This window comes from Molothrus ater, chromosome 9 (genome assembly GCF_012460135.2).
Source record: "Molothrus ater isolate BHLD 08-10-18 breed brown headed cowbird chromosome 9, BPBGC_Mater_1.1, whole genome shotgun sequence".
Taxonomy (NCBI): Eukaryota; Metazoa; Chordata; class Aves; order Passeriformes; family Icteridae; genus Molothrus; species Molothrus ater.
This window is the reverse complement of record NC_050486.2, coordinates 7,863,322-7,876,788: the sequence shown is the minus strand read 5'-3', so window position 1 is coordinate 7,876,788 and position 13,467 is coordinate 7,863,322. Positions and strand designations below refer to the sequence as shown.

At 40.9% G+C, this 13,467-nt stretch overlaps 1 protein-coding gene across 10 annotated transcripts in view; it reads left to right on the top strand.

Moving 5' to 3' along the window:
• RC3H1 (ring finger and CCCH-type domains 1) overlaps nucleotides 1-13,467 on the top strand; it is a 74,106-nt gene that overhangs the window by 35,521 nt on the left and 25,118 nt on the right. For 6 of the 10 annotated variants that reach the window (XM_054515717.1, XM_036387608.1, XM_036387605.1 and 3 more), the window contains exons 7-14: nucleotides 697-829; nucleotides 2,348-2,466; nucleotides 4,016-4,128; nucleotides 6,736-7,017; nucleotides 7,347-7,564; nucleotides 9,268-9,644; nucleotides 10,648-10,779; nucleotides 11,346-11,516. In XM_054515717.1, coding sequence (XP_054371692.1) covers nucleotides 697-829; nucleotides 2,348-2,466; nucleotides 4,016-4,128; nucleotides 6,736-7,017; nucleotides 7,347-7,564; nucleotides 9,268-9,644; nucleotides 10,648-10,779; nucleotides 11,346-11,516 — 1,545 coding nt within the window. The remainder of the gene's footprint in view (nucleotides 1-696; nucleotides 830-2,347; nucleotides 2,467-4,015; nucleotides 4,129-6,735; nucleotides 7,018-7,346; nucleotides 7,565-9,267; nucleotides 9,645-10,647; nucleotides 10,780-11,345; nucleotides 11,517-13,467) is intronic. The other 4 variants (XM_036387607.1, XM_036387606.1, XM_036387603.1 and 1 more) reach the window with 1 other exon arrangement.

The following is a 13,467-nucleotide window of genomic DNA, read 5'->3' as shown; positions in this document are numbered from 1 at the left end:
CCCCATGTCTGTGTCTGAAGGCAGAGAGATGGAAATACATTTTGTAAATAAAATACTTAAACTCCAGAAATAACCAGATCTCTGTGTTCAGAAGCAACATAGGATAAAGGGGCTTTTAGATTAGGAGATGCTTTTTTACGTGCTTTAATTAGGTGGGAAGAACTGAACCTTGTTGAATGGTTCTGAAAGCTGTGAAACAACTGCTTTGGCTGCTGTGCAAGGGGATTAGCTTCAAGATAGCTTCTGCTGTATATTTATGCCTTTGCCCACCTTTTGAAGTGTCCTGCCAAACATCTCTTGAAGGATCTAGGTAGAATTAACAGTTTTAAAACTGGAATTGAGTGATGTTAGGAAATGGAATGTTGCTAGCTGTCTTTTCCTTCAACCATCTTGTTCTTTTTCTGCTTGCTGTACTCAATTTAAATCAGGGTGCAAGCCTGTTGGTTTGGGGATTGGAGATATTAGACTCTCCAGAAATCTAAATTAAATGGTTTCCAGGATGGCCCATTTTTTTCCTTGAGTAGCAGCACAACACAAAAGAAATTAGTTTTATTGCTAGAAACACCAGCCTTATTTTGTGTATTTCGAAGTGTAATTTAATGCAATGTCAAAGAACTGTGTATTCTGTGGAGCAGCCTTCAGAAACCATGAGGATTGCTATGCCTGTAGAAAGTTAATTATGATAATTTTTTTAAGTTGCAGACCCCAGCCTCGTTTGCACAGAGTGTTCAGGAATTAACTATTGCTCTTCAGAGGACTGGAGATCCAGCTAACTTGAATCGTCTTAGACCTCACCTAGAGCTCCTAGCAAATATTGATCCCAGTCCAGGTAAATCTGGATGTTTTTATGAAAACCTTTAAGTTTAGAAAAATGAGTTTAACACTGTTCAGAGATTGAAAGCTGATCATCAGGCGTACGGAACCGTCCTCCTTACTCATCAACTAAAGAGTTTTGGATTCCAAAGTAGAATTTTGATAGATTGAATACAGAGAAGCTAGGCAAAAGTCAGTCTAGACAAGAATAGTTTGTTACCCTACAGAATTCAGTATTTTTCTTGTTCATAGGTAATTCTTCAAGACTAGGAAAGAGTCTGACAAGTAGAAGATAGTTGGAAAGAATTTAACTGGGAAATAGAACCTAAGCTGTTGACAGAGGAGAGAAAGATAGAAATTGTTGAAAAGTCAGCAGTGGTGTAAGGACTATCTAAAGGAGATGGGAAGGGACAGAATAGAGTCCTGTGGTTGAAGTGTTTATACCTGCTAAAACTTGTAAAATCAATATTATATATCAAAATAGTAAGAAGATATAAACTATGACTTCAGGAGATGAAAAACTGTACTTCGTATTTGTTTAAACAAACAGAAGTTCAACTTCCTTTCCAATGATGGACCAGTTGTACTTCACAGCTAGAGATGCAGTGCTTTCTTCCCAAATCTTTCATACTGAAACAAGCTGGGGACAAAGCTGTGTACTGCAAATCTGTTTACAAAAAACTGATCTGGAAGGTGGCATCACTAATAGCCTCCCTTGATTTCAGTAGGCAAATCTGGTCTTTGTGTTTTTTTCTGTACTGTTGGGTCCCCTAAAGAACAGCAGGGAAGCATGTTGAAGTACTTGTGGAAGAATTTAGTCCCTGTGAGTGGAATATAATGTCATTAATTGTGCTAAAGATCTTGAAAGGCTCTTTGAGGTATTGTCCTTTGCAGCAGAGCGTGCAGACCCACAGTGGGAGTGTTAGCTGCTGGAACACATTCAAAAACTTAGAAAAGTAAATTGGCTAAAAAGAAAAAGTTCTCCTATAGAATTGAGACCGTACAATTTATTCACAGTAGTTTAGATGGTGGTCTGATTCAAAGATTTGCCTTGTGATGTTTTTTCCACATGAGAGGCATTAATTTCTGTTGCTGTTCTACATCTGTGCCTGTGTAATCAGGCCAGGATGACTGTGTTCATATGGAATAATTTTACCTCCAGGAGTCTGAATGCAAAGAGGGATTTTGAACCTGATGTTTTTCTAAATGAGAAGAGTTTGTACAGTGCTTTTACTCTGGAGTTCTTGTGAGATGAGAAAGTTCTTGTAAAAGGAAATAATTTTACATTCTAATAATGGTCTTACTGGCTCACTCGGTATTTTGTGCAGTTCAGTCTTAAGTTGATAGATACCTCTATTCTGTAAGAGCTAAATGTCCCAGAATTAAGGTGCTGAATGCTTTTTATCTACTGATGAAATGTTTTTTATAAACTTGGCTAGTCAAGTTTTGTGATACTGTTGTGGGGTTTTGTACCTGGTTTTGGAAAATCTTTCTGATTTTTCTCTTTGTTTGGTGTTTGCTGTCCATGCAACAGATGCTCCACCTCCAACATGGGAACAACTGGAAAATGGACTAGTTGCTGTGAGGACTGTGGTTCATGGCTTAGTTGATTATATCCAGAATCACAGCAAAAAAGGAACAGATCAACAACAGGTAAAAGCTAAATCATTTGGGCAATATGTACCCCTAAGTTTTATTGGCTGTATCTTATAGTAGAGGTTTACTAATGTCGTCTGGAAAGATTTGGTTTGACAAGGAGCTAATTGAAAACATCACTGCAAGTCATATTTATCAAAAAAGAAACAATAAAGAAAAAAATGTGAAACAATGCATATTTACCTCCAAAACCTGTTGAACTGATTTTGAGCTCGCTAGGATGGAAGGAGAACAGTCTGATCCAGCTGCAGGCTTAGGGAAATGAATAACAATCTTCCTGAGTAGAGAGTGGGGAAGGGACACTGAGTGCTGCTGTGATTTGTGGATTTTGGGGATTTTCTTGCTTTTGTTTTAATTTTACATATTTCAGCCAGCTGGCCCTCTGTTAATGAAATCATCCTTATACCTGTGCTGAGTGGTCTGTCGAGCTTGAGGATTTAAGAACAGTTGATATGAAGGTGCAATCCAAGTCCTGAAACAAATTTTTGTTTTCAGCAATGACAATGTAATTGTGTATTAACTTCTCTCATAGTTGCCTTATCACACGTTCCTTTGATGTCATTTTGTTGTGTAGATCAGTTGATGTAAGTGCTGCTGAAGTACAGAGCTGCCTGTCTCAGTCCTACTCCTCTGTCTCTTTGGCACTCATCCTCTTGGAGAGCTGGTTTGGGGAGCTCAACTAGTAAAAAGATTATCTCTGCCAAGAAAAAAAATATTAAGTGAATTATTTCTGCTGTTTCATCTTTTTGCATTACTTGGGATGGATAATGAGCACTGTCACCAGCAAAAGGAAAAACAGTAGAAATGCATAAGTGGGAATCTGGGAGGGGCAAACATCAGGAGTTTTTGTTGTGGAGAGCCTGTGGTACATGCTGTGCTGCTTGGAAGGGAGCCTGGAGCCTGTGAGTAGGAAAGGGGTGTCTGGGTAAAGTTGCACTACTTGGCAACAGTGGCCAGTAAAAGGCTGTGTGGCTTATGTTCACTCTGCCTGGATCTTCTCACTGCAGTAGAAGGCAAAAAAACCCCACAACAAACAAAATAAAAACCAAACAAACCCTCCCAAAAACAAAACAAAACCAAACAAAAAACTCCAACAGTTTGCAGGTGACTTCTGACAGATATACACCTTTTGGCTTCTCAGAAAGCATGTTGACTTTTACAGATGTTTCCCTTGGTGAATTATCGATAGGGTATGTCTGATTATTGGTAATTTTTTCATCCTGTATCAGTTTTGTCCACTTAACTGTGTCCTAAAATGTACAGCTGTGTTCCAGTCAAGCTCTCCAGTAAGGAGCTTGAATAAAAATCCTGTATAAAACTGAGAGTGACTTAGCTGTCAAAGCACATACTCTAGAATCTGTTGGTTCTGTTGAAGAACCAAACACAAGTACTTCACTCATTTATTTCATGTCAGGTATTCCAGAAACACTTGAATTAGAGCAATTATCAGCAGTCAAACCTCAGGCCTTTGATAAGATGATACATTGAGCTTGGTTAAGTGCTTTTCATGTTCAGGTATCTCACCTGGTCTCTTTACCCTTGTCAGCCCCCTCAGCACAGCAAGTACAAGACGTACATGTGCCGAGACATGAAGCAGAGAGGAGGATGTCCCCGGGGGGCCAGCTGCACCTTTGCACACTCACAGGAGGAGCTGGAAAAGTAAGTGTTCTACTAGTAGAAAACAGCCCAGCCTTTGTTTCATCTTGTCTATAGGAGTTATTTCTCATATTTTGGAATGAGGGGGAAAGAAGGTATAACCTGGCTGTTAAACTAGTAAGAACTAGTGTGATAAACTTGTAGCAGTCATCTCTTAGGTTTTGGAGCTACTTGTTCTTCCATACAGCAGGATATTTGCTTTGTTCATCAGTTATTCAGCTCTGAAAGTTTGATGCTACACAAGTGTTATCCAAAGTTTTTGGAGGTGGGCTGTTTTCCCTACTTCCTAAGTGTGTGATGGCATTCACAGTGTCTCTTGTTTGTGGGTACTTCTCTTCCCTTTTCATTCAGGTAGGTTGCTGGCAGTTTTCCAAATGTAAGGAATGTGTTGCTAGCTCTCCAAAGAGCTAAAAACAAACAATTGAGGATTTTTTCCTGCAACAATTCTTTGTGCAGTCTTGTCAAAAAGTTTCATGCAGGTACTTTCAGTTGGTTACATCTGTTGTTGTAGAGTTAAAAAATTATGCTCATATCAAATCTGCAGTCTAGATCCATTACAGATTTAGGAGGGCTACCAGTTATGTAAGAACAAGATGCTGTTGTTCTGCAGGTTGTTGTAAATTTTTTTTTTTAAGTAAAATGGATTATTTAGGAGCTAAAATAAATAAATACAGTGTATTTTACGTAGTATGTTAGCTTGTTAGTTGCTTTAAAAATTCAAAGAAAAGGTGCTTTTTAATGAGAAGAATACTGCAAAGGCTCAGGATTGGCATGCAGTGTTTCTTTTTCATTTCTTAATCTTAAACTCAAAGCATAAATGTCAGTTCATGGCCTGTATAGCCAGCATGCAGTGCATAGACAAAACACAAAGAGAGAAGAGCAGAGCGTGTGGTGTTAGAATGACAAAGACAGTTATTCATATGAGCAAGGAATAAGACTCCAGTACTTGTGTGCTGCAGAAACAGTTGAAGAGTTATTTGCCTTCTGTCATCATGCTAATGAAATGGAGATTGGTAGTGCTGCTTTGGGATGATTTTGTTAACCTGTGTTGGGTGGTGGGTCAGTGTTACACCTCTGAGCCAGCTGTATGTATCAAGGACTGTTTGTCAGCTTTGCAGGGGAGGGAGAGGCCTGGTGTAGCCAGACTGACTTGCTTGCCTTGGTACTAATGTTGTCCTGGGCTGTAGAGAATGTTTGTTCAGGTTCTGTGGGTGGTTGGGGAACTTGGGAGTTCTGATTGTTCCTTGAACCTATTATCTTTGCTCTATTCCTTTAAGTAGCTATTGTGTTAGCACTCCTCCTTTTAAAATGCTTAGTGTGACTAATATGCATTGCTGTTGCTGTGTGACTCCTCTGTCTCTCTATACAGCTTTAACTTTGGAGGAAGGTTATGGGGAAATGTGTGGTAATGCTTTAGATAACATATTATCATCTAAACTTGCTTAAACAGCAGCTCACTCCCCTCTTGACAAGGGACAAAGACCCTGTGTGCATAGGCAAGAACTGAGCTTGTTAAAAATTCATTTGTGTCCTGCACATGTGGAGACTGCAACAACATCTGAAAAAAAAAACAGCTCCAAGAATAAAACCCCTTTTTGGATCTCTTGTGTTGCTGTTAATGCACATGGGCATCTACAGAGATTATCTAAAGATTGAGAAATCAATCAGTTGCCACCTTTCTCTGCAGTAATTTGTATACCTTCCTAGTCTGGGTTCCCATCTCACTCTGACTGTTATTTATGATATCAAAGTGTTGGCTTCAACCCTGCTGAAGAAGTACTATTTGCTGCTTGCTCAGTGAGAACACTCAGGTCTGCAGATATGCTCTCACACTTGCATTCTGGGATCTGAACTAATGGCAGGGTATTTAGAGGAGGACCTTCAACTCTGGAATTTGTTCTCCAGGACCCCATTGGCCTACTGGTTTCTGTGGAACTTTGGTTAAAATGCCTATATTTGTTCAGGCTTTAGTCAGAAGCAGTTAGATTTTTGGAATTGCTGCTTGTTCATAGAGTTTTTGTACCTGCAATCATGTTATCAAACAATGGAAATGGTGTAAGCTGCATATTGATATAGTAACATTAGTCTTAAAATGTGCTTTAAAATATATCACATGGTAGTGAACACTTGGCTTACTATTGGACAAACAGAGCCCAAGGGTATGACTTCATATTTTTTCACTTAAATTTTCTGCTTTTAGTTTCTTCTCTGAATAAAACAGGCTTGAACAGTCTAGGATTCTTATTCTGAAGCTTGTATTACTATATTTTATATGATAGTAGTGCTTTATGTGATGCTTGGTTTTGGTTTTCTTCTCTTGAGATGCATATGTGTAAAGAAAGTAGGATTTGTAAATTTGCTGTGTGAAGTTTACCTGTGAATTCTTAATGTACTTGTCATTAAAAGTCCGTTCTTGTTCTGATTGAAACTCTGATTAATAGATCAACTATCAGAGAAGTTGTATTCTAAGAGGTGTTTTCATAAGCCCCTTGAAGAATTTGAATAAAAAGAAGCTTTCAGTAGAATCCATGTTTGAAAAATCTTGAAAGTACAACTCCTTTTGATTTTTTTTTTGTTTCAATTTTTGATATGTGGTTTCTCTTTCTGAAGATTCCGTAAAATGAACAAGCGTCTCGTTCCCAGAAGACCCCTTAGTGCCTCCCTGGGCCAGCTGAACGAGGTGGGCCTGCCTTCAGGAGCTATCCTCTCAGAGGAAGGGGGAGTGGACTTGCCCAATAGGAAAACTTCTGCTCTGCCAAATGGAATTGTGTCAACAGGCAGCACAGTGACACAACTGATTTCTCGAGGGACTGACTCTGGTTATGACAGTGCCCTGAAGCCGGGGAAGATGGACCATCTGAGCAGCAGTGCCCCTGGATCCCCTCCTGACTTGTACGGCTCTTCCTACCTGTTCTTCAAATTGTCGTGGGTGTAAATGGGGAGTAGAGACAGAGGAAACCAGTTCTTTAAAAAAGAAACAGAACTGGGGCTGTGGTTGTTGTTGTTCTTGTGTTTGGTTGGGGGGTTTTTTAATGATTATATAGTAGAGTAGAAAGCTAAAGCTCTAAGCTGTGTTAATTCCCTGTTTGCTTATATTTTAATTGGAGAAGGTGATAGAAGCCTTCAGAAGGTGGAATGTAGACAAATAACAGTGTGTTAGAGTACAGTGTAGACTACTATACCAGGCCTTAATGAGCAGTGCCATCTTTCCACTTCTTTAGGCTGGAATCTGTTCCCAAGAGCTCTATTTCTGCCTTGCCAGTGAACCCTCATCCTGTGCCTGCTCGGGTGCCAGCAGATCTGCCCTCAGTGTCTGTCACCAAGCAGTTGCAGATGGTACCACGAGGGTCTCAGTTGTACAGTGCACAACAAGCAGATATGTTTTATCAAGACCCCAGAGGGGCTGCCCCATCGTTTGAGCCAGCACCCTACCAACAAGGTAAGATTGACACCAAGCTCTTTCATCCTCATGCTGATTTTAGTCTTTCTTCCCACTCTGGTTTTTAAGCCCTTTAACTGATGTTTTCTTACAAATGGATGAAAGACACTAATATGGTGATGTCATAATAAGATGGAAATTGGCAGGATTTTATGCCTTGACTGAAGTCTTCAGTGCGAGGTATATACAGATACAATACCTGTATCTGTTCAGGTGTTGCAAGTCCTTCTGTTTTCAGTTCTTCCTAACTGGGCTGGATGAGGGATCCAGTATGGTAAACCTTAATTTAGTGTGACTCAGAGAAAAAGGAAATAAAGTGCATATGATGACTGGAGATAAATGAAATTAGAGAAGGGTGTTCACAGAAAAAGAAAATGTCATAAAAAAGGAACTAAGAGGAAAAACTTAACTATAAAGAGAGCACGTGGAGAAAGATCATATTGAAGGGGATTAAAAAGAGAAGATATGGCTATCTATATGAAAACAGAGAATGATCCTTAGGCAATGTGAGGTTGCAGAGAGAAATGAGATAAAGTGAGGTTAATGTGAAAGAAAACTAAGTAATGACAGACCAAGGAAAGTTAAAAGCAGAAAAAGCTCTAGAAAGCAAAGGTGAAATGGCGGAAACCATTTCTGAGAAAGTTGCAGAGCATTTTGAATAAAAACAATCTACTTACATTTGTTCCAAAAGTGAACATCTGAGTTGTCCACAAAATTTCATGTCATGCACATATTCAGGCTTATTTTAAAATTATCAAGAGATCCCGGATAGAATCTTCAGGTAACCAGGCATTGTGATATTACAGGTCTTTCATGATTTACAGTTCTGGAATGTCTTTCTCCTGATCAAGACATAGAACAAATCTCTAAATGACTTTAAATCCTAATAATCCAAGTTCCTTTACCCAGCCAGTGGCTCTGATACGCTTGAGTGCATCCAGAGAAGAGCAACAAGGCTGGTGAGGGGCTGGGAACACAAACCCTGTGAGGAACGACTGAGGGAGCTGGGCCTGTTCAGCCTGGAGAAAAGGAGACTCAGGGGTGACCTTATCACTCTCTCCAGCTCCCTGAAAGGTGCCTGTAGTCAGGTGGGGTTGGTCTCTTTCTCCAGGCAGCACTGACAGAACCAGAGGACACGGTCTCAAGCTGTGCCAAGGGAAATATAGGTTGGGTATTAGGAAGAAGTTCTTCACAGAAAGAGTCATAAAATATTGGAATGGTCTGCCTGGGGAGGTGGTGGAGTCACCATCCCTGGATGTGTTGAAAAAAAGACTGTATGTGGCACTTGGTGCCATGGTTTAGTTAAGGTGTTTAGGGCATGGGTTGGACTTGATGACCTTGAAGGTCTCTTCCAACCTGGTCAATCCGTGATTCTGTGAGATAAATTGAATTTAGTTGCATGGATGAAGAGGTACAGACCAATCTGCAGTTTACTTTTTAGGTTTTACCTAGCTGAAAGCATTTGTAGCAGTCTGCAGACATTTTGGTGATGTATTTCTATTCACTGTGGTGGGCTCAGTCTCACCAGCTCTTCATCAGCTACTGTAACATTGACACCGTGCTGGTATTTTAGGTAATTACACAATGTCACTCGAGCTTTGGATCAACTTTTGCTTCTTCAGGGTTTTCTGCCATCAATTTTTGTGAACAATTGTGCTAATCACTTTCTGTATCTTGTGTTTCCCCCCCTTGCCTTGCTTCAGGAGTGTACTATCCCACTCAGTCCATGTCTCGCTTTGTCCGACCTCCTCCGTCAGCCGCCGAGGCGGGCGCGCCGTACCTGGAGCACTATGGGCCGTACCTGCCGGAGCGCGTGGTGAGCCCGCAGTACCCGCAGCCGCAGGGCTACCCGGCCCTGGCCCAGCCCATGTACCCGCCGCACTACGACGGCCGCCGCGTCTACCCGCCCGTGCAGCCCTACCAGCGCGAGGACGTGGTGCGCGGCAGCCCCGTGCCCATCGACATCCCGCAGGCGGCCGTGCCCCTCTACGTGCCCGAGGCCAGGGACAGATACCAGCAAACGGAGCCTTATTGCCCCGTGGCTCCGCATCTCGGCCAGATCAGACCTTCCTGCCACAGGGTACGGGTTCTGCGCTGTGGTTTTGTGCTTGTTTTGGGAGAGAAACTCTTAACTGCTTGGGGAATTGAATGTTTTTGTACTAAGGCCTTTTAGGAAGTACTGGAAGGTAATGTAATTACTGGTCAACTCTCCAGTTGAAATGATGTTAATATGTAAAAGTAGGCTGCTTTAGTGCTCAAAGTAGAAAAGCATTGTAATTCACTTTGGAAATCTCATATGTCTCTGACTTCTTCAGCAAAGATTAGGCTGGAGAGGGCTACTCAAGTGCAGAAGAAACACAGTGTGTGGAAATGGTCGCACATGCATTCTTGTACTGCCCATCTGTGACTGACCAACTCTGTACCTCAATAATAAACATTAAACAAACCTGCCTTGATAAAAGAATTAAAAATTCTGCTCTTCTGAATTTTTTCTAGTTAGATAGGTAACTGGAGGGTCTTCCTGTTATAAGTTTACCAATTTGTTTTGATAACTCACCAGCTGGAATTGAGTTCTGTAGAATAGTTGGACTTAAGTCATTCAGATTAAAGGCTCTGAATCCTCTTCTGGGTACAGGAAGTGTTTTTAACATAACTTAGAGATTTATCAGTTTGAGTGTGCCATGTTTGTGTTTAATTCTATTGCAAAGTGAATAATAAATGTGACTAGTGACCTGTGGAGTTCTGTCAATTGACTGTAATGGGAACTTGCCATGCTGAACATGTGCCAGTGGGAACTTTGCCAAGTTGTAACACCTTGCTTGTTTGTGGGGTGTCTTGAACTAACACTGCTCAGTGTAGGAGCATGTATGTCCTGTATGTGTCCTGTCCTGAAAGTTAACAGGTAGACTTTAACAGAGTGATCATTACTTGTTACCTCAATGATTCTGTCAGTCCCCTGTATTTCCCTCTCCTTGCAGTACATAGCTTCCTTATTTTGTTCAGGTAAACAACCCTTAAAAAATTATTCATTTTGTACTTTAATGCTTCAGGAGCTCTGAAACATTTCCCTGTTTTCATTTCAGCCTCATCCCAGCCTGGATGAACTTCACCGACGAAGGAAAGAGATCATGGCCCAGCTGGAAGAGAGGAAGGTGATTTCTCCACCTCCTTTTGCACCATCACCAACCTTGCCTCATCCTTTTCACTCAGAGGAGGTAAGCATATCTTGACAAAACACAAGATACTGGCATGTTTAGAAAATACTTGGGTGTTTACATGCTGGTAGGTGTAGACAACAAGAAAATCAGAACAATACAGCCCTGGCAAGTGTTGGGGAAAGTGGATTTTGTGCCTAGCTGGGAAGCCCTTGTAGTACAGTCTCCAGTATTTCAGCTGGCTGTTGATCTATCACTGGTCCTGAGCTCTCCACTTTCGGTACAGCCAAGAAAATTAATTTAGGGCCATTACTAATTGAAGTAATGGCTCTTCACAGTTACTAGACTTTACTCCTGACATATTTAGAATGAAGTAACAGCTTGATAGAGATTTGGTTTTTTAACCGGTGTCAAAATATCGCCTTCAAACTGGCCAAGTGAACAGTCAGCACTGGGAGTGTAGCCAGGGGCTCAGAATTTCACGCACTTCATGTGTTCTCTTGCCCGATTCCAGAGGGTGATGTTTCTGATAAAAAATAATCCTGGTCATGTTTCTCAGGTTCACTACTGTTGAAGTGAACAGGTATGGCTGTGAAACTGCTTCTTCCCTTCACTTACAGAACCAGATTTTTGTTTTTGTACAGTACTTGGATGAAGACCTGAAGGTAGCTGGGAAATACAAAGGAAATGACTACAGCCAGTACTCTCCGTGGTCCTGTGACACCATCGGCTCCTACATTGGAACCAAAGATGCAAAACCCAAAGATGTTGTGGCAGCGAGGAGTGTGGAGATGGCGGTATGCAGGGATAAGGGGAAAACACAAAAAGAGTGAATATTTCTGTGGGTAGGGAAGGACTTTCATTTGCTTTCCACAATTATGGCAATGCTTTTATTTAAGCTCAGAAGTGCATTGCAGTCACAGAAAGCATTTGCTGGTGTGTGAAGCACTTCGTTTTCAAAGTTATGAGCAGTCCTACCCTTGTGTAGCTGGTACAAAATTCTGCTTATAGTTGCAGGATAGCCTCTCTGCTCTGAAGCCATAGATAGCACGAATATTGTGCAAGGATTATTCTTTGCATTTGCTTGAAATGCAGAAATTATTCTGTCCTGGCAGCTTCTTAATTAAGCATGTCCATCTGTTGCTGCCTGTACTTCTTTCTCTTAGAGAAAGATGCTGTAGCTTAACTTTAGGCAATTAATTCCCTTTAGGTGGCTGTTGTTGCTCTCAAGTGTTACTAGTTTTTACTTGAAGGACTGTGATTTTTGGCCATAAGAGTACCCAAAACTTGCATGCAGCTTTTGAGAAAAGCACAGTCAAAACTTCGACTAGGGTGTTTCTTCTTGAAGGCAATTTCTACATCTCTGCTGCACTTATTCAGTCCTTCACTGAACTTTGGGAGGTGGGCTGTGATCTTACTTTGTGCTGCTCCATTTTTGCTAGGTCAGTGTTGCAAAATGAAGGGGCTGCTTGGGTGTTACTATTGGGAGTCATGAATGGAGAAGAATATAAAGAGTCCTACATACCACCACTATTCAGTTTCTTCCTAACATCACACATCACTCAACATGAGGAGTAGGCTGGTAGCCCATGCACGTAGAAAGTCATTCAAGCTCTTCAAGAGAAAAGTCTGTTTAGCCTGAGGAACTATTTTACAGAGATTCATCTATTCTCCTTCACCCCCCATCTGCAAAAGTGATCTATTGACTTATTTTTGTGTTGTCGGAGTCATGGTGACCTATCTTTGGCCAGTTAAGAGTTTCTAATCAGAATTCCTTCTTCTGTGGACAGATGCTCACCTGTTGCAACCACTTAATTAAATCAGGATTTTTTTGGTTCAGTTTCTCCTCAAAAAGGCTCCCCTTTCCCCCTCTGCCCCATTGGAATTAAATTTGTCCTTTTTCTGTCTGCTAATTGCTTTCCTCATAAAATCTTCAAGCTGCTGTTGGAAATGGACCCAAAAAGGAGGCTTTCTCCTGAAAAAAGCAGGGCAAAACATTGCATTTCATCTGCAGCTTTGGCCTTTTTACCTGTCCTCTCGCTCTCAGTCCTACACAGTGTGGTTGCCTGGAGTTAGCACACTGCCACGTTTGACCTGGGGAAGTACTGAGATTACCTGGAATCAGCTTATTGCTAAGTGGCAGCATCCAGGAGTGATAAACAGCTCTTGGCTTTCATCCCTGCTGCTAGAAAACTGTGTAAAAAACCTGCAGCTCAATTACAAGGAGTAATAAGGTTCTGGAGAAGTAACCTCCTTTTCAAGGCTAAACAAAGTATTCTTCTGTCCCAGAGCTAATTTTCAGATCAGCAAAATGGGATCTCTGCTGCTTTTCAGTTTTTGCCTCCTCTCAGAAAAAAAAAAAATTAAGAGACCTTTACTAAATTAATTCTTCAGTGATTTTTTTTTAAATCATTCATAAGAGATTCCTTTTTTTGAAGGACAGGAGTAGGATCATCTGAGTGCATAATGCTGAATATTCTGCAGATACATGCAGCTTTACTGGGCAAATAGAAGGATGTTAAAATTGGTACTAGCATCCTATGGCCTCGAAATTAAAATGTATTTTTTTCCAGAATTCCAAATTAGATTTTCCCTAATGTTTCAGTTTCCAAGTATTACATTTCTTGAGTTTAGCTTCCAACTTAGTTGTTACTGCCATTTTCACCCCTTTATTCCTGGCTCAGATATGTTAACTGTTTCTATCAATCATTATCCCCACTGAAAGCTTGCAGAGTTTTATGTTATTAT